Genomic DNA, 20,921 nt, shown 5'->3' on the forward strand with positions numbered 1-20,921 from the left:
TGGCTCGATTTGGGGGCCGTTTATGAGCAGGCTCAGATTTCAGGGCCCCCAATCCACCACACCGCACAAATAACCCCATTAAACCCTGAAGACAGGAGAGTTCAACAACCATCATTAACATGGCCTGTCTAGACTCCCAAACACTCAAACAGAGGCCTTTTGTTTTAGATCGCCGACAATAATATACTAGACATGTCAAAAACGTTGAGGGATAAGTGATGTTTGGAAAGTGTTTGTACTCTTGTCACATTTAATAACCAATAATGAGCTGTGCAAAAGGTAATGAGTTTTAACTGCTCAGTTTGACAAAACTGCAGGTGGGGTAAAGTGCAAATTTTAGGAGAACACTATATAAAGTGCCTGATGTATTTTTTTGGCATTGTAATCAAATAAAAACACTTTGTGGTTCATGCTTTATTGTTTTCACACAACAAGCGAATACCTTCTTTTTGAACGTATATAAACCTCTCTCAAAAAAGCGCAAGATGTTTCTAAACCGATACGGGAAAGACATCATATACAGCTAATTACAGTCGAAGGTATTGAATTAGGGCCTCAGGAGACCTAAGGATGTAAAAATAAACCTCAAACTGACAGATATTGGACGTAAACCTTTATTAAACATTTTGAGTATCAAAAAAAAAAAAAAAAAGCATGGCAAGAAAAACACAAAAAAACCTCCATTGGTGCCAGTAGAAACTCTTTTTTTCCCCCCATAGAAAACTGCTGTTCATGGCACCTTAGTAACAATTTACAAAAAAAAGTTTACAGACCCACATACACATTATACAAGACTTGTATAAGAGTGTCTGTTTTGCACATCCACCCCATTTCATTTGGTTGCATACACAACCATTAAACAGACAAAAGAAAGTCTGACATTTCCAATCGATACTCAGACCGCTGTACTTCTCTCTAAACGATCAGTTGAAAGACTATTCCCTATTCTCAAAGCTGATATATATTAGTTCATTATTCTCTGCTATTAAGCAATACAAAGCCATACTTTAACTTCCAAACTGCATTACAGAGGTTTATATGAATTGTTCGGGCACTGCTTGAGTAAAAATGTGTATGCTTGTAATAAGGTCTGATTTGTTTGGACATGAGAAACTGGTCTCAAGTCTCAAAAGAGACGATAAAGAGCAACATAAGTAAATAAGCAAAGAAAGACAAGACAAATAAATAAAAGTACAACCACCTAGGGTTTGTATTTGGTCCATCCACTGCATTCGTGCGGATAAAGAAACCCAAGGGGGCAGAAGTGAGCATTAAAGAAGCTTTTTGTACCTTTCCACGTCAGACACACCAGAAATTACTCCGTTTGAGACGCCTTCTATCCTTTACTGCAAGTGCTGAATCTTCCGATGCAGCTAATAAATCATCTGGCACTTTAAGAAGAGTCACAAACTGACAGAGAATTGCTAAGTTTGTTTTTATGCCACATGCCCGATCCGACAAGCGGCCATTCAAGGCAATAAGTGAAGACAGCAAGTATAGAATAGCTTGTGGGTCGAAGATCGAAGAAAGATCTTAGTCACCCACATCACTGTCCTGGTCCCCGATGACCCACAAGAATTGGAAGCTGAGAGCCAGGAGAGCGGTTCCCAACAGGTCTCCCAATGCGGTTAGATAAGGGATAGAGAAGCTGTCTGGATCTTTTCCGCTTTTCCACATGGAGTGCACCATCCAGTCCGCTATGCAAAGCAACAAGAACACCTGGGATTGAGAGAGAACACACACAAGAATGCGTTGAATATTGAAAAGTGTCAGCCAGGCGGCACTCTTGCATAAAGCACAAAACCACGGTCCCTTCCACTGTACCTTTGGATGAATTTTCCCACACATTCACACACAACAGGAAGCTCTAAACACGAAAGAGGCGGACAGAGTTATTCCAGAAGTAACAATGTTTTTGTTTATAGTGAAATTTGAAAAGCTCGTCTCGGAAATGAAACAAAAGCGCATTCTTTAGAAAAGCGCCGTTCCCATTTAAGACAAATTTCCGAAACGGCTCCAGATCTAAACATCATAAGGTTTTCCATCTACCGCAGCTCATTAAACAGCAGCAAATTAGCCTTGTGTTGTCTTCGCTGGGCGTCGCAGACTATTAAAATGCTCTTTTGGATCAGTGCGGCCCAGTGGATGCCAGTTTGTTTGCTTAATGGAGATGTAACATTCCAAATCTTCATCTTGCATTCGACTGGAAGATAAAAAGATGGACTGCAGCAATTCCCGAAGGCTTTCCGCAAGCAGCCCTGTGATTCAGTGCATGTGTAAGTGAAGGATTTTCATTTAAGTGAAATAAAATCGAGGCCTGCCCATTAATCAGGCTGACAGGTCGGTGTGGATCTCTATTTGGAGGTCTGACGCTCTGGTTAACCGGACAGGCGGCGTTCATTTATACCTGTTATATTAAGGTCAGCGCGAGATGGTTAAAAAGCCATTCGCTCTCTGCTGCATTTTTTAAACAACAATTTAGATAGCAGGAAATAAATGGCTGCTTTAAAGGCTATTAATTGTGCCTGCCAGGCAAGATGAGTTTTGTGACATTATTTCAATAATTAACCTTGCGCGTTTCCGTGTGCGAGAAAATCACAACATCGACCTTTCCATTTTTTTTCCTTTTTGCTCTTGATTAGGGTTCTATTAATTAACGATTAAACTGTTAGGAAGCGAATGCCGGAGGCCTTCCGAGTAGCCAAGGAAAGTGATGGCTTGCTAATGTACACAAGCTGTTGAGGCCCCACAAGGTTAACCTTGTAGTTCCACCCTGCGCAAACACACCGAAACACTTTTCCATCACTCACAAGGACAGAGAAAGCAGTCAGAGATGTTGCATGGCTTTCATATTTGTCAATACACACAGAGACACAGACACACACACTCAAACAGGTTTACTAGGCTATCTAAATGAGGGTGTACACACTTATGTAGCTTTATATAAAGTTAATTATAATCAGTAGAGACAGAGTACATATAATGAGCACCTAAACTCTATTTGAGGTTCCCTTAAGGAAGGTCGTGTCAGATTTAGCGAACTCATAAAACCCGCTGAAGGGCAAAGGTTGGAACAGTGTCTTTTTTTAGGTTCACAGTGCCGGCGGAAAAAAGTTAAAAACAAATATTTTGTTTGGAATAGGACATGTTACAGCTGTCTCTTGTTTGAAAGTATGTCATTTTGTCATGAAACTACCAAACAGTGTCAATAAGTGAGAAATTATCAGAGCATGAAAACAATTAGAAATATTATACAGTACTGTTTAAAAGTTTGGGACCTGTGAGATTTTTTTGTTGTTGTCGTTTTTGAAGAAGTGTCTTATGTTCATGAACGATGCATTTGTCTGATCAAGATACCATAAAACAAAATTGTGAAATAATATGATGATTTAAAATAAAATTATTCTAATTTAATATGCTCTCAAATGTAATTTATTCCGGTGGTGGCAAAACTAAATTTCAGTGTCATTACTCCAGTCATCAGTGTCACATGATCCTTCAAAAATTATCCTGATATGTTCATTTATTAACCCTTTAACTGCCCCACCAAGAAAAAAGCATTTGAAAAAAAATTTGTTTGCATTTCTTATCTCCTTATACTTTAATTATGATGAAGTATGATAGTTCAGCCTGCAGCTGAATGCACTTACTGAGCTTCTCTGCGGCTAATCGATCTGAATTGCAATCCAAACAATTTATGAAAACACTCTTTTGGAATAACCAAACATTCACAGATACATATACACCCACCTACACACACACAAACAACACCTGCTTGCTATCGCTAATGTCATCACCGCTGCTTCATGGGAAATGGGTGTCTAAAAGCTCTGGGGATTTTCTAAAAGGCTTGTAGGTTTATGATGGGAAAAAAATGCATGTTGTAACATTGTTACATGTGGGCTGCTGGCGGCACATTCATCCAGATTAAACTGAAGATTAAACAGATTCCCCAGACCTGTATCATAAAACGGGTGTCTGGTTTTATGATTATAGGCTGTCATTTTTGACTGCTATGGGAAATGGTGCTTATAGCTGAGCCTCAGATTGGTGTCAGATTTAATAAAAAGCATAGTGATGACAGGTTCTCTAAACAGAATGGAAATAACTGCACCGCACAGCCTGCACACGTTCATGTGAAGATGTCAGTGCCAGTGTTGGCGACAAGGCCCCATTTTTGTCATATTATGACAGCAAGTCAAGCTCACCTGGAAAAGAGCAGCAGCTAAATACACGACCATGAAGACTTTTGTAAGTGAAGTGTGACCCCTTTCCATCAGATCAATGGTGTACAGGAAGATAAAATGACCAGGGATGACCAGTAACAGCAGAACCTGTGCTGACCTATGATTGGCCCCTGAAAAAACAACAACAAAATCCATCATTTTTCAAATCAAGATATAAAATCAAAATAACACTAATAATGATGACATTGAAGGGGTCATGAAATGAGAAATAAAAGGTCATTGTACTATAAAACCATCCTGCAAGTTCCAGAACTTAAAACTCCCTTGTTATTCCAAAAAACAGCTTTTATTAAAACCAAGCTGCCAAAATGTCTTGCTTCGTATTTCATCTCAGTACGATCGCCTCTGCAGAAGATCAATTCTCATTAACCCCGCCCATAAATAACATAATAAAATACAAAATAAAACATACATTTTATAATATTCAAATATTGCAGTATTCATTTACAACCATTTCACTTAGCTGCCAAGGCAACAGTTCTGCGTTTCAATTAACAAAAAATATTTTTGATAAGAGTAGGTGAGCTACGTTATGTGAAAGCTGTGATCCTAAAGCATCCAGTATGAAGACACCTGAAGCACCACAGAACACAAACAACACTCAACGTGCGATCTGTGCACGTGTAGCTGTTCAAATTTGATTTATTCTATATTTAGAAGTGAATATACATACAATAGCATCTCATTCAGAAGCCCTACACTTCTCACTCCATTAGTATCCTGTCTGCCCCCGCAGTATGGCAATCCTGTGCACTCAGAGCCCTTGAAGGAGGAAGATTTATGCCCATCTTTCCACAGGGCAGTGCTAAGCCTGCAGTGGGCACTGTGCCCCTCATGTACTCAGCATCTGGACACTGTCCCCAGAGTCCTCTTGTTTCTCTAAGAAAGAACCCTGCATCAAAGCACCTACATCAACAAGCTGTCCGCTGCCTCTGTTGTTTATAGGAAGCGTTCTCTGTTTTTCTCCGAGATGGACTGATATACACACACCACTGTTACACACACTCCATTAAAGCTAATGTATACACACTTGCAAGCGCTGGTAAGGGATGTTGTTCTAAACACTGGTCACTTGTTCTGGCTCTTTAACACAGGCTATGAAAACAACTGCCTTCAAAATGTTAAGTCTCTCTCCTTAAATTTGTAGTAGGGTTGTGTAAATTTGTTGTGGTTTTACAGGAGCTCTTGATGCATACATAAATACAAATAACCACATATACATATATATATATATCTATGACAAGATAGTTATATAAGTTTTCAGAACTGACTCAACAGCAACAGCTGAGTAAAACGGTTCATCTGAGCATGTGGCACTTTAAGCATTATCGTATCGCATATCACATTTGTCTACAATATTCCTCTAATTTGTAGGCCTTCTATGATGTCATGAGGATTTCAAATTACATAAGAGGTTTTTAAAAATGTACATATGAGTCATTTCATTCCAAAAAGGTTTCGAATTTAATTTCCACCACAGAATGAATGGTAAAGTGATATGTATTGGAAACAATATTTTTTCATGAAGGTTCATTCAGAAAATTTACTGTTGGACATTGTTCGTGGACAAATTAAATAAACTAGCAAGTGTGCTTAAAGGGTTTAATTTCTAAAAGCCTACAAGTCGACAAGTCAAATGTGGCTATATTTCACAATATTTTCATTTATTATGCACTAACGAGTGTGTCTGGGGCACATGATGGTGTAATTTGAAGCACATTAGGGTAGTGGTTGGGGTTACCTGTGCCACAGAAGGTTCGGCAGGGGTAGTAGCAACCCTTGGCCTCCTCAGGAACCTCTCCAGGGGTGCTGTGGAAGTGCAGGTAGGTAGATATCCGACTGGACTGGATGGCTACCAGGTTTCCTCCAATACCTAAATATAATAATATACACATCAAACAAATATATACTGAAAGTACAAGGAGAAAAGAGCAGCCTTTCCTAACACATTTCAGAGTAAACCTGTGTGAATAACTCTGATGTCAGTGAAGCCTCTGCACTGAAATCCATGAATACAGGCTTAATTGTTTTTCACTGTGAGACTGGCAGCCATGAGTCACCAGTACTAACTCTGCTTTTGTCCCCCCGCCTCTTTATCTCTCTCTTTCTTTCTCTCACACACCAACACGCACAGCCCTTCCCCTCGCTCACTCTCTTTTCCCGAGTAAAGTAGAGTGGTGTCCAGAGCTGCAGTAACGATATGTCATGCCCAGTGGTTCTGGGAGAAGACAAGCAATTGAGAGAGACAGAGAGAAAGAAAGAGAGAGAGAGAGAGAGAGAGAGAGACAGGAAACAGAGGACAGGACAGGACAGAACAGAGTGGACAACACACAAACTGACTGAACAAAACAATAATGGAATAAAATAGAATCGAATACAATGGATATTTGTCAACAGATCAAAACGAAATCAAACAGAAATAAAGCACAAAATACAACTGCAGAAACTATAATTGCACAGAATAGAATAGAGAAGAACAGAGCAGAAATAGAACCGAACAGAACAAGAATGAATTTAGATGAATAGAATATTATAAAACAGAAATAAAAATAAAACTAGTATTGAACCAAATAATATAGAACAGCAGACATGATAGAAGATAGAAACTATATATATATATATATATATATATATATATAGAGAGAGAGAGAGAGAGAGAGAGAGAGAGAGAGAGAGAGAGAGAGATCCATCAACCAACTGTTGGGGATTTGGGAATTGCTTTAAAAAGCTGTGACACTTCAGGAAAAACAACCAGAAATGGTACTTTCATCTCAAAATATTTAGTAACTGCAAGTAGACAGTCCAGATGAATGTTAATTACTGAAAAATGTATACCTTCAGTTTACAGCCAAACAGAAACTCACTTAAATTAATTATAAGACGACATAGTAAATCTATTTCTCCCAGACAGATGTGCATTCATGCCCACAATGGCAATAACATTTCCCATCATTAAAGAGCAGACCTGAGGGAGAATGATTATCTTTTAGCACAGCTCAGGCTTCTGCACAATTAGCCCTAACAAGGTTGCGTTTATGTTTAATGCAGAGGTTACCATTCGCCACACTGTGACACATCCATGTGGCAGTGCTGGAGAGACTGCATCTGTATGAAGGAGTGTGTGGGTAAGGGTCTAGGGTTCAGATTAGCAGGTCAGGTCTAAAATTTCTTCATTTTCTCAAAAAACAAAAAACAACACAACATGTTGGATATGGGTTAGGGGCATGAGAAAAGAGTCTATGGGAATTTTTCGACCTTCCCTGGACCAAAACGTCCAATTAATCTGATGCTTGTTATAGCTTTGTCTGCCAACAGGAAATAGAGATGATATGCAACCTATATTCTGTCCAAATAGCAGGATTAACATATATGGATGTATTAATCTGGGTCACAGAGCTGATGAGACTTTGGCAGGGTGTGCAGGGTGTGCAGCAGGGCTCTAGTATGGGTCCAATTGGTTTTCGGTATGTTCACGGTTTTGGTCGAGATGTGCAAAATGACTTCTTTTAGTCGGTTCATAATAAGCCCAGTATTATTTTTGTAAAAACATTCTTCTTAAACAGAAAACATGAACTAATTTTAACTCAAAAATAGCATGAGATGCAATGTAATAGCCAAAAAGGTCTGTCATGTATAGGTCTTTAGATGCTGTAGTTTTAAATTGGGATGAATTTAAAGATAAACCTTTTCTGAAAGGGTTTTATCATATATATGTTTTACGGCTAAAGAATAGCATGCTCATTAAAACAGTCCCACTAAAAACCTTTATACTAAAAAAGTAAAAAAAAAAAAAAAAACAGCATCTAAATAAATCACACTAATTGCTTGTTGGGCAACCATTCAGCCACTGTGACCCATCCTCATACTGGGGACATTAAGAGAAGTCTGACTTTGATCTATTTGTGTACAACCGAAACTATTTTCCTGTACCTAAGTGGCACATGAGCGTATGTATGTTGCAATCATTTAAATAACCTTCCTTGACTCACTTCCTGATTTGGCAAACCATAAAGCCTCTGCTACTCATCCTATTTCACTATTTCCTTTTGTTTCTTCTCTCTTAGAACTAAGAATAAGGCCTTTGATTTTTAGATATTCTGATATAAACCTCTATTTTCTTTCACTGACACGCACGCAGAGATTCAAACAGCTGTTTGGTGGTCTGGGCGGGAGAACACAGACAGGCTGCAGACAGCGTAAATGTCTCTCATTAGTGTGCTTTAATTAAAAATCGTATGGCTCTTTGTGGAGGTACCATGGTCCTGGCTTCCTCTCCTGTTACCACGCGAAACCCAACAACCGCAATTAATGACTTCACCCCAGAGCTAAATCTCTTCCAACTCTATTTCAGCTGTGTTCCATCCTTTGGCTTTTTCTCAATACGGAAACATTTATTAAAATCACAAAAGTGGCTATATTTGCCACAAGGATTCTTGCGTGACTTTAAATGAGGGTAGTTATTACAGAGACGTTTCTCTGAAGTAATAAAAGTCTGAAAGGGGACTGGAATATCAGCTGAGAGCGCCAATGTGTGCTGTGGACATGGGAGCATTAAGAATAAAGGTCTACAAATTAAGGTTTTAAAAACCTAAACCTTTCAAAAGACATGTAAGACACAAGTATAACAAGCAAAATTTTTGATATTGATGTAGTTTGACTTATTATGCAAAGTATTGACCAAAACGTCAAGAATTATCCTCCAGTATCTGCAGGTTTCAAAGGAAGACAAACAATGCAAGCTCGATAGAATATGTTTGTTTAGAATAACATATCTCACCATTGATAACAGGCGTGTAAACCACAATCCCAGCTAGGTTGGGATCAGATACAGTTTTGTCAAGGATGAGTCCTCCAATACTGAAATAGGGAAAGATGTTATTGAGACAGAGGGGCAAATTAAGTTCCACATGCTTTTTCAGGATGTGTGCAAATTCATGGCTATGTGTGTGTGTTTATGTGTGTTATCACACCTGCTGATGAACATGGCAGTGATAACGGGCTCCCAGCCCGAGTAGAGCAACTGACGGCTGGCAGGGTGTTTGGAGGCGATGACCATCCACAGCGGAGTCAGAGACATGAAGAAAGCACACACCAGAGACGACACATATGGGTGAGAGTCTGATAAAATAGAGGAAAGTCCCAGTGAATACAGATTCTGTATTTATAGTCAAACGCTTCTGTAAAAATGAAATCACTTTTCATCATCATTTAATAATTATTCTAAATTGGGATTTTGGGACACCACCGCTGCTTCCTGAAAAATATCCTTCCACAAAAACACCAAGCAGACACTGTTTCCAACAATGATAACAGGAAATGTTGCTTAGCACAAATCAGCATTTTAGAAAGTTTTCTGAAGGATCATGTGACACTGAAGACTGGATTTATGATGCTAAAAATTCAGCACTGTCAACAAAGGAATAAATTACATTTTAAAATATAATAAAATAGGAAATAATTTTAATATAATAATAACAACATTTAAAAGTTTGACTGTTTTTACTGTAATTTTACCATAATAGACAGCAGTGAAAAACTCTGACCACACTATAAATAATTTTCTGCCATTTTTCAAAACTTGAGAGGGACCGACAGCCAAAACGGGAGACTTGACAGAAAAAAATAACCATGACTGACATCTTGCTGACGACAGAAATCATGCTGTCAGCTGCAGTTCCAATCAAATAGAACACACCAGTGGAACTCAGAATTTGGTTACGACTTCTGTGTGGGGTTGAGGAATATTTGGATAATCATTTGAAATTTATTCACAATGATTTTGAGGGCAATACAAAACTAAGTTACCCTGTGAATACCACAATAACTTTAATGAGGTTTTTATTTGCTATACAAGTTTCCTTAAGATTATGGCATTACATTCATGATTCTTTTTTTGTCTCTTGAGCGATCCTCAAACGTTTCCACAGTCGCTTAAATTTGATTATTTTTTATGTAGCACATTCTTCTTTTTCAAATCAATTCAAATACTATGACTCATGATTTGATTCCCAATTTGTTTTGCGGCATCGCTCCAAAACATTCATGTTAATATCAATGTGGCTCCCCAATCAGAACTGACAATCTGCTGTGTAAATGTAGTACTGACTGGCTCTAATTGGATTGAAGCAGATTTAGGGAAAAAATGATCTTCTTAAAAAACAAATCAAATCTTTTGAGGCAGACAGCAATGCAAAACGAGGTTTCACTCTTTGCTAAATACTCTTCATCACACATTAAACTGCCTAAATCTTTAAATCCTAGACATAGAGGCAACATCTGTGTGACTATATTTAGTGTGAGATGGGCCTGACAGGGCAGCGGTGTGCGCTAATGATGGCAGAAGCCTCTCTTTTTGGCTGGTTGGCATGGCTGATATGGTTTTGGCATGGCACGGTGGTGCCATTTGCCTTGCCCTCACCTAACTTCACCTCTCTCAGAAAAGGAAAGACTAAAAAAGGAGTGCGGCACTCAGTCTGGGGCTTATCACTCTCAGTCATCATGAACTGAAGCCTCATTAAACCCAGCATAAAGGCTTTAGAATGCTGCTCAGGACGTCCCACTTGTGACTTTCACACTTTTTAGATTTAGCGTTTGTGTGTGAGAGCGAAACTGGTTATTTGTCTATGCATGTAAGGGCAAAATTATTGAAAAAGTCGCCACAAACATAAAGAAGCAGGTTGAAAATCTAATTTAAAGTGACAATCAACATAAAAAAAAAGCTCATGAATGAACTGATACTTGATGTTTTCATTACGCAGTGAAAATGAGATCTGACAAGAATTGACAAAGTTAAGTTCTAGGTAATTTCTTATTTGTTTTTTAATTTGTTAATAGTATTTTATAACATTTATAAATGCTTTATATCATTAAAATAAAAAAAATAAAAATAATTACAGTATTTTAATGGAAATATATAAGAATTAAATTAAAAAAAATTATAAGAAAGAAGTGGAAATGGAACCTGTCAAGAATGGACAAGAACATTTAAAATTTTTATATTTCAAATATATATATATATATATATATATATATATATATATATATATATATATATATGTGTGTGTGTGTGTGTGTGTGTGTATATATATATATATATATATATACAGAGAGAGAGAGAGAGAGAGAGGGAGAGAGACATTGGGCCCTGTGTGTGTGTATTTCTTGAGAATGTGGATACGTAGACGCAGCGAGGTCATGCACTGTGTCACAACACTCTCATTGTCCTGAGCCAGACTCATTAGAAGCGTGACCCTACACATAAAACATATCAACCCCACTGCCCCATAAACTATAACTTACACACCTCACATCTGCTGACACATGCAATAGAGTGTGAAATGTGCTGCTACATTTAAGATATTTAACTGATCACACTTCAACACGACAAATAAAGACTTTTTTTCACATAATATTCTTTAGACAGCTTTATGACAAATGTCTCTAAATGTAATTCACTCAAGGCTGGGATTCTTGCGCCCTCTTGTGGTAGAAAACTGAAAGTATGCCTGATCTGAGAGAAACCACTACTGATTTATCAAACTCTGACATACTATCTATTCGGGGGGAAAATAAATCTCTTTCTGGATCTTTTACAATTCCTAGTGAGTTTTTTTAGGTGCATGCTTTTAAATCGAATGTGCCTATGATTCCTAAAAATGCTATCTAGGTAAGCAGCTCACTAGGGTTTAGAACAGAGCCCTTTTCACCCAAACACATCTTTCTCACCTAGGCAGTTGTAGAGGCCCTGGCTGATCCATGCCAGGATGGCCAGTGTGATGAGGTCGCCGAAACTGGCAGCGATGGGCGTAGCTACATTATCAGGATTAATGCCTGTCTTCTTAGAGCCCACAATCACTCCCACCATTATAATACCTGAGAGAGGACACACATGAGACAGTGTTTACCCCACTCACTAGGAACTGGACATTCATGATGTGAAACGTTACTAATAACAAACATGACGAATATCGGATTGCCATATAACAAGGTGGCCATTATTTGTTGTGAAAAGATCAGCCGTAGGAGCTACAAATAAGAGCATTAGAGGTTAATCTGAAGTACAGACCTTGCAGCATAGATGCTATGAAGGCTGTAGCAACACTACTGGAACACAGCAACACGGCATGACCGATCTGGAACTTTCCCTCTGGAATCCAACCCAATACAACTGCTGCTACTGCTGCCAAGAACCCTATTACTGTGGCCTGCACCTGAGAAAGAGAGACAGGCAGAGTCAACAATGGGTTTCACTTATATATATATATATATATTAAAAAAAAAAAAAAAAAAAAAAAATATATATATATATATATATATATATATATATATATTAGTGCTGTCAATCGATTAAAAAAAAATTAACTAATTAATCGCACAATTTTTTAAAATTAATCGCGATTAATCGCGATTAATCGCAATTAAAAGACTGACACTTTTTGGATATGTAAATGTCAAATGTAAATAATTAATGTCAACTCAAGACAAAGAAACTATTTAAATTCAAAATATGATTGTTTATTGGAATTTTTGTTTAACTTGTAACACAGATTTTCTCATGTAAACAACATACCTGCAATAAATCATCAATATCCTCCAAATTAACTGTTGGCTTGAAAGCCATATTTATTACAGAAATAAAAACACAGGCATGTAAGTACCATTTGAATTTCAAAACAATCAATGCCAATAAAAAACAAAAATGATTTCCATGTTGAATTCTAAGTGGACTGCAAAAAAATTCCAAAGTATAGTCATTGCCAGTGCTTTAAGTGAGCCGGTATGCTCATTTGGACATCTGTTTTAATAGAGGTTTTAATCTTTTACCTGCACTGCCGATTTTCAGAGCGCCCTTCACAATGCAAGCTTCCTAATTCATCCCACCCAGAGCAGAAACTACATTACCCATTCACCCTTAAGTTATACAAGTGAATAGCGCATGTGTCGCTTTTCCCACTGTTAAGTGTCAACAACTCATCGTGGCCGGAGAAGGTGTGTGAAACTCGTTGTGAGTTATACTAAAGCAAAATCTTGAGTATTTATTGTCTGATAAACATTAAAAACTGTCTGCGGAGGTTGAGTCGTCCTGCAGCCCCCGCTGGCTGCTCATTGGCTGCAGCATCTTTTTTCTAAGTTCTAAAAAAATACCGTAGACGGCAAGGCACAAATTTAGATATTCATTTATCTAATTAATCTATAGCCTATGCACAAAGACAATATGATCTTTTCGTCCCCTTTTTGTTTTAAAGCTTGATGAAGAGAGAGAGCGCAAGTTGCTGCAGCTGCGAGGACAGTGATGCACGCGTACAGGAGTGATTGACAGTTCGCGGCACGGTGTACAAAAAATACTCCGCTACACAATTATTTCGTTATTTTCATTTAAGCTTATAAACGTTAGCGTTACAGAAAGGTCTGATTTACGCTTTATTACGCTGATTTATTTTTTTTTTTTAAATGACATTTGAATTCATGATTTTAATGTTGCTGTTTCTTGTGGCAGACTAAATGAAGAGTAATGTTTCTTGTGGCAGACTGAAGAGTAATCCGGCAGAGTTTTATACTGAAACTTTCCGTCTAAAAGTCCTTCCTTGGTCTTATGCATATTTCTTTGCACGTTGAACACACATAGGCCACAACTGGAAATAAAAAAAAACTGCAACCGCGTTAATTGCGTTATTTTTTTTTAACGCGTTAAATATTTCAAATTAATCGAATGCGTTAACGCGCTAATTTTGACAGCACTAATATATATATATATATATATATATATATATATATATATATATATATATATATATATATATATATATATATATATATATATATATATATATAAAATTTTTTATTAAATATATAAACAGAATTTTAGATTTTTTAACTTAATTCATTTGAATTATTTTATCTTTATTTTCAATTATTTTAAAGATAAAATAAACAACAAATTACAAATATTATATAAAAAGTATATATAAAATAAATAATTTTAATATTAAATTTATAGATTATATAAAATTATAGTAATTTTGATTTTATTGTAATATTTGAAACATATATAAATGTTATTTATGAAGAATTACAGTCAGATGTTCTATTTCTATTTCTATACAATAACCTTTTTTTTTTCTATTTCCTCCATTGTATGAGCGTAGGGTAAACATTAAAATTTGGTTATGTCATATCCAGGCGGAAACCCCCTAAATAACCCCAGTGGTTAAGGGGTTACTAAACTTTAATTACTTATTATTTATACATTTATATAGACAGTTCACTCTGTCTTTGTTTTATTAGTGTCCATGCAAATATGGAAAGCTGTCATCTTGATAAGGTCTGATGCAAACCCTGATGCAAAATAAATAACCATTACGAGCATATTTAAATGTACTGGGTTTCAGATGGCGTTTGCTTGTTGACCGTCTGTATTGTACATGCAAGCCTCCTGAAAGCTCTTACCTGTTTCAGCGCCAAATTCCCAATTATAAGATTCCACTTTTCTATGGGCGAGTCCATTTTCCCCACATTCACCTAAAGAAAACACAATTGATGAACAGGGTTCTTCCTCCAATCACTATTGCATTCAGTCACCTGTACTGTGGTCAGTAAGTTTAATGAACATTTTCTAGCACTTCCTAACTGGAGAGCAAAGGTAAAAAGTCGACAAAGCATTGATAAATGATAAATATTTCAAACATGTTCCTCCTAAAATAAAAGTAACAATAAAACTTAATAAACATTTAAAATGTAATATATTTATACATCATTGTAATATTAGATGTACTAATAGATGTAGAAAAAAACATAATACCGAAAATCTTAATGGCCCTAAAAAGAGACTTAAAATATTATAAAAAAAAAAGTTTTCTTTTAATCTTTTTTTTTTTTTTTTTTTTTTTTTTTACGTAAAAGTTAAGAAAAGAAAACCATCAAAAGATTAAAAAAAAAAAAAAAAAAAAAGTATGTGACCAAATGACATCCAAGTGCTGGGATTTGGCATTGGATATTTTAGATTGAAAAGAAAACCACCATCTGACAAAAAGATAATATTTCGGGTTTGGAATGGATCTCTGCTCACAGAGTAACAAGATGGCTGATTCCACACCTGATGAGCCAGTGTGTGCGTGCAAGTGTGTTTGCTTAAGAAAATAAAGGAAACATATGTAAATGCGAAAGAGCAGTGTGTAGGAAAGAGCCGTCTGAGGGGAATACACTCAGTGTGTTTTTCTTCTTTTTTCCCCCAGCTGCATGAGGGTGAACAGAAGGCTTGTACTTTCGCCTCTCTCCTCTGCTCGGCCCACCTCGCCAGGGTTTGTTTATTTATGCACCTCGAGGGGGGGTGACAGATTTGCCATGAGAACACTAGACGCTAAACGGCATGAGCTGAAACCCCTCTGAGCACTAAAGTCTCAGACTGAAGAAGAAGAAAAAAAAACACTAGCTACCAAAAAAAATCAAAACACTCAGAGCCCAGAGGAAAGGGCAGAAGAGTGGGAGAGAATCTTTTACTAAACTAGCTTATGTGACCTACACTTGTCTATGCACATTGCACACATATAAACACACCGAGTCTTTAACTACAGGAAAGTTTAAATGCACAATAAGTTTTTAAAGACAACATGAAACACATGTTACAAGGTCAGAATTTATGGAGATGATGTTGCTCATGGTCGTCTTGAAAACCTATGTGTGTGTTTCTTACTCAGACATATGGGGGTTGGAAATACCTATGGAGTCATAACCATAATAATAGACTAGCTAGTCAGTCGATCACAGACATGTGTTTTTTCCTACCAGCCCTAGTCTGTGAAGATGGGCACTAGCATGAATCGTCAGGTCCTGACAGGTGAGAGCATGCCCAAAGCGGGCCAAGATCTCATCATGAAGCACTTTAGCATCACTGGAGCACTTTTTATGAGAGTTGAAAGTCACTTCTAAACAAATAACAGGCACACCCAATGTAAACTAAAGCAAGAAGCAATTATGTGCTTAGTTAGTTAGGATACTAACCGCTGTGGAAAGTCTGGAAGCGAGGGTCATCTCTAAGTTTCCTTTCAAACCCAAAAGAGCCGGAACAAGGATGAAGATCTCCGTAATGTTTTTAAATGCTTCCCAATGCTGAAAAAAAGAGAGAAGAGAGATTTCTATTAGGTCTATGGGCTGGTTCTCAACAAACTTCAAGTGCGGTCTCAAATCTTAAATGATTTAAACTGTTAACATAACATTTTAACATAATCTTAGTTATAATGGAAAAATAAACAGATAAATAGATATGTTTCTAAAAAAAAAATAATAATAATATTATATATATATATATATATATATATATATATATATATATATATATATATATATATATATATTCTTTTAATGTATTATATTATTTAAAAGCGCATGCTACGTGTACTGTATTAACCTAACTGAGACTTGTTATAGCACTTATATTTCATTGTTCTTTTTGTTGTTTTTGATTGCTGCCACTGTGCTAATTTGTAAGTCGCTTTGGATAAATGCATCTGCTAAATGAATAAATGTAAAGATATGTAAATTTAGATATATATATCAACATTAAAGTCGAGAAGGTTGAGAACCACTGGACTGTTTGTCTTTTTTTTTTTATCCAGGTTTATTATCTGCCAGGCTAAAATTGTAAGTCTGATCACATCAAAGTCTAATACATAAAATCCCTTTCATGAAGGATGAAATAATATTTTTTGAAAACTGCTTTAGTGTTTTTTGTTCATAAAATGGATGTCGATGGGGTCCAGTGTAATTTTGGACCCCACTGACTTTCATTATCTGGATAAAAACATCTTCAAAATACCTTTTTTTGACTTCCGCGAAAGTCAAACAGGTTTGGCTCCTTGCAAGGTTTAGAAAATCTCACCTGTACTATATCCAGTACCACTCCAGCCGAAACCGTGCCGAAGCCAGCTAGCAGGAAGGGCACCACTATCTGAAATGCCATGGCAAGGGGCGACTCTTTGGGCATATTTCTAGTTGTTTGCTGCTGCCCTTCCTCCTCGCTCTCCTCTTCCTCATCTGCCTCTTCTCCTGAAAGCCTGCCATCAGGCAGCATAGGCTCAGTCTCCACATAGTGTCCGTCTCCGGCATCAGACATGCTGACGGATGTTCTGCTGCTGCGGTCTGAGTGGCGGCGGGGCTCACGTTGGAACCCGTTCTTGAGGGAATCAGGCTTAGGCGTGCTGAGGTCCACCATGGCCAGCCGTTCCTCCTGTAGTGCTGTGTAACCAGCAGGTACCATGGTCTGAAGCAAGGAGGGTATGGGTCTAAATGAGATGGAGCTCCAGGCTCCTCCAGCCTGAGCTGCCAGACTAGGGCCCAGGGAGCTGAGCACAGCGCCACCTATGGTTCGGAGGCTCATACTGCAGATGGGAACTGGTTGGGCCCATGGCCTGCCGGACTTTGAGAAGAGCAGCAGATCAGCAGGACCAGCAGGTGGCATCCATAACAGCTATGAAGAAGTGCTGATAGTATAGCAGTGACCTGAAAAAGAGAAGTACAGAGGGAAATTCATCAACAAAAGTTTCACATTCAAGGCCACACTCTATTTAGTCTGTCAGCAGCAGTTATTTGATCTAATGCTAAATTGGCAGTCATAGTGTTTAATACACAGTCTAAACCTTATTTACTTAAACATCAATTTCTAAGTACACCATACTTTGAACTAACTTCTGAACCCCTTCCATATTAATATTTATGGAAATTTATTCCCACCATGGGATGAAAAAATAAAAAAGGCAACTGCAAATTTTCAACTGACAACTGCATAAATAAAAAAAAGTGCAATTAACTAATTCTGACTTTCTTACAATTCCGAATTTATATTGCACAAAATTTTGAGTGAAAAGTCTGAATTGTGAGATAAAAAGTTGCGGTTTTTACATTTACATTTGTTTTTTATCCCATAGCAGAAACAAGCTTCCATTAATTATTTGATGTGTATAGGGAAAAAAACACACTAATTAATTGTTGGATGGAGTCTGATTATTGTATGAAATGTTCTGTTTCAAGTACAGAAATTTGACATTAAAATAATAAAACAAACATAGTGTATATGTAATAGTAAAATATGCAATACTGTATTTCGATATTATCACGTAGGCAAAACAATAAACAACACATTACGTGGAAAACGTTTGTAAACAAACAATGCTAGTTCTCAGAACTTAGAAAACCTAAAGGAAAGTAATAAATGAAGAACAGCAGATTATTATGTCTGTAATTAACAAAACAAACATTTGACGTATACTATTTGAGATATTCTAATATATTATACGTGATATTATGTGTGATGTAGTGGCAGAGAGAGAGGACAGGTTGCATTTCAAGCTGGACAAACTAATAAAATATGCCAGATGTGTTAACTTTATATGGTGCGTGGTTATCAAAAATACTTAATTATATGTCTAAACCTATATGTAACGTTAGGTGACTTGTGCATTGGAATCACCCCAAAACATCCTTAAAATATTCTCCAGCTGCCTGATGGTAAACATTAATAATTAATAATTTCAACAGTCAAATGAAAGCAGCGCTTTATTTAATGTGTGGCAGATGTTCTCAATCTCTCTGGAGGTTAAAAAGATAATAAAGGAATGTATGTACCGTGATATTTTAGTTCCGTCGAGGCGAGTTTCAGCTTCTTCTTTCCTGATCGCTGAACTGGACTGGAGCTCAGCTCTATGACAGCGGCAGCGCGTCATCACTGCCGTGCACTGCGACAGAAGCGGGTGCGCGCGCGCATTTCAAAATAAAAGGCTCGTGAGATCACATCGAAACACATAACATTTTTAATTGAAACACATATATATTTGTTAAATATGCCTTGGTTTTTAAGATTTAAAGTTTATTTATTTAATTCTTTAATTTATTATTTTATTATTATTATTTAAAAAAAAAAGCTTTTACAAAATATTTGAGAAATTTTATACTTCTAGTTATTTGAGGTTCTACACCAAAATGTTATGTTATGTTATTGTATGTTAGTAACTTTCACACGTAACGTTACATCCAAAACTCTAGCGGGCGCCAACAGTGACTCGACCATACAACACGGAAGTCTATGGTTTTAGAAAAACACATGTGGACACAAGTGAATTTATTTTGTACATGTGAAGAACTAACCATGGCTCAAAAACAAAACAACGTCAAGAAAGCTTCTTCTAGAGACTTGTTGACTTGTGGCAACGGGAAAGGTGAGACGTTCTTTGAAAAAAAAAAGACTCGATTCCAGGTTTACAGATAATTAAGAAGCAGACACTGAGTTTACGGAGAGAATCTCGTCTCTCTAACTGTAACAGATCAATACAGAAACTTTCTTGTATCGCAGCAGGGATACGCAGCGTCGGTCCTGGAGTGCCGATGTCCTGCAAAGTTTAGCTTCAACCATGAATATATATGTTTTTAAAAAAAAAGTGGAGTATCATTTCATTTTAGAAAACCAACTATAAGTCAGTTAACCTATAAAGTAAACTCTAAATTAACATTTGATCTATTGAGAAGAACTCCTCTCAAATCATAATGTAGAAGAAATCTTAAAATGAAACTGAAAATGTGCTTTGTTGCCAAATACATATATTGGGGAACACTTCATCATAAATAAATCGTTAACTTTGATGTCTCCAGGAATCCATGAGAAACTTCTATTGAACTCTAAAAGTGCCTCGCTGCAGACAGCAAGGGTCCCCAAAAGTAGTGGTGAGTATGTTCATGTCATCAGTTGTATTTGTAGGCCATATGCTATAATTATAATGGTTTCATTCATTTTTGCTATAATGCATATTCTGTGTGCTAGTCTTGGACAGGCTGCAAAGTTTCCTGCCTCAAATCGCCCAAGCCAATGAGTCTCTAAGACAACAGATGGACGAGGCTCCTGCTGGTTTCTTTGACATTGAGAGTGTGGAGGATGCAGAGAAAGTCATCGAGATGGTGTGTCTCCTCTTTCCGCCAGCTGTCACTCATAACGTGTCTAATTATACAAATCTTTCACTTTTCCCATAATAACCGGATATGTTTACACTGCAGGACGTGGCTGTGGTTGAACTGGAGGATTCAGACAGCAGTGAAGAAGATGAGTTGTCGTCATCATCATCATCATCATCATCATCATCAGAGGAAGACAGCTCAGAGGAAGAGGTGCAAACTGTCACTGCAAAGACACTCAAACTTCCAGGTGACACAAAGAGAAAGGCCAACATCCAGGTGTTGGGGAAAGAGAGCGAGTGAGAGAACACATACTGCCAACTTGAACTCTGCAAGAGTCCTGTGCCTAATAAAAGAAATATATAACCCTGTTGCTGTTTGGAAAGAGCACAGAGCTGTGATTTTATGTCCAAGTGAGCTGGCAGACTGGCATTTCAAGTTATTTGAAGATGTTTTTATCCAGAGGGTGAATGATTAAAGGAAGAGTTAACAATTTTTTTTAAATGTACTCACCCTCAGTATATATAGAATGGAGATGAGTTTGTTTCATCATTAGATTTAGAGAAATTTACCATTACATTACTTGAGCATCAGTGGATGCAACGTCAGGTTAAAAACATCTTGATGGTGGATTTGTTTCTTATAAACACACAGCTTTCAACTTTATAAGATGTCAATCTTATAGCAATGTGGCATGGCATGGAGTCGATCAGTCTGTGGCTCTGCTCAGGTGTTATGAGA

At 37.1% G+C, this 20,921-nt stretch overlaps 2 protein-coding genes across 2 annotated transcripts; one reads left to right on the forward strand and one right to left on the reverse strand.

Annotated features, from left to right (window-relative positions):
- Positions 1-598: 598 nt before the first annotated feature.
- On the reverse strand, positions 599-18,998 carry LOC127976998 (solute carrier family 41 member 2-like). The gene is made up of 11 exons (XM_052581607.1): positions 18,864-18,998; positions 17,122-17,741; positions 16,245-16,352; positions 14,694-14,765; positions 12,313-12,457; positions 11,973-12,119; positions 9,218-9,365; positions 9,025-9,104; positions 5,989-6,120; positions 4,209-4,357; positions 599-1,719 (listed from the first exon to the last, which is right to left on the reverse strand). The coding sequence occupies exons 2-11, from the start codon at positions 17,698-17,700 to the stop codon at positions 1,534-1,536; spliced, it is 1,746 nt and encodes a 581-aa protein (XP_052437567.1). The 5' UTR covers positions 17,701-17,741; positions 18,864-18,998; the 3' UTR covers positions 599-1,533.
- Positions 18,999-19,266: 268 nt separating this feature from the next.
- LOC127977071 (NOP protein chaperone 1) lies at positions 19,267-20,551 on the forward strand. The gene is made up of 4 exons (XM_052581762.1): positions 19,267-19,453; positions 19,884-19,955; positions 20,053-20,186; positions 20,283-20,551. The coding sequence occupies exons 1-4, from the start codon at positions 19,321-19,323 to the stop codon at positions 20,481-20,483; spliced, it is 540 nt and encodes a 179-aa protein (XP_052437722.1). The 5' UTR covers positions 19,267-19,320; the 3' UTR covers positions 20,484-20,551.
- Positions 20,552-20,921: the final 370 nt, after the last annotated feature.

The sequence above is a fragment of the Carassius gibelio genome, chromosome A4 (assembly GCF_023724105.1).
Source record: "Carassius gibelio isolate Cgi1373 ecotype wild population from Czech Republic chromosome A4, carGib1.2-hapl.c, whole genome shotgun sequence".
Classification (NCBI taxonomy): domain Eukaryota; kingdom Metazoa; phylum Chordata; class Actinopteri; order Cypriniformes; family Cyprinidae; genus Carassius; species Carassius gibelio.

Excerpts from the sequence above, each read along its gene's own strand:
- LOC127976998 (XM_052581607.1), bottom strand. The coding sequence starts at position 17,700 with ATGCCACCTGCTGGTCCTGCTGATCTGCTGCTCTTCTCAAAGTCCGGC. Across the intron at positions 12,120-12,312 it reads CATAGCATCTATGCTGCAAG|GTATTATAATGGTGGGAGTG; the intron begins GTCTGTACTTCA and ends GTCCTCTCTCAG. Across the intron at positions 6,121-9,024 it reads TTACACGCCTGTTATCAATG|GTATTGGAGGAAACCTGGTA; the intron begins GTGAGATATGTT and ends TATTATATTTAG.
- LOC127977071 (XM_052581762.1), top strand. The coding sequence starts at position 19,321 with ATGGTTTTAGAAAAACACATGTGGACACAAGTGAATTTATTTTGTACA. Across the intron at positions 19,956-20,052 it reads AAGGGTCCCCAAAAGTAGTG|TCTTGGACAGGCTGCAAAGT; the intron begins GTGAGTATGTTC and ends TCTGTGTGCTAG. Across the intron at positions 20,187-20,282 it reads CAGAGAAAGTCATCGAGATG|GACGTGGCTGTGGTTGAACT; the intron begins GTGTGTCTCCTC and ends TTTACACTGCAG.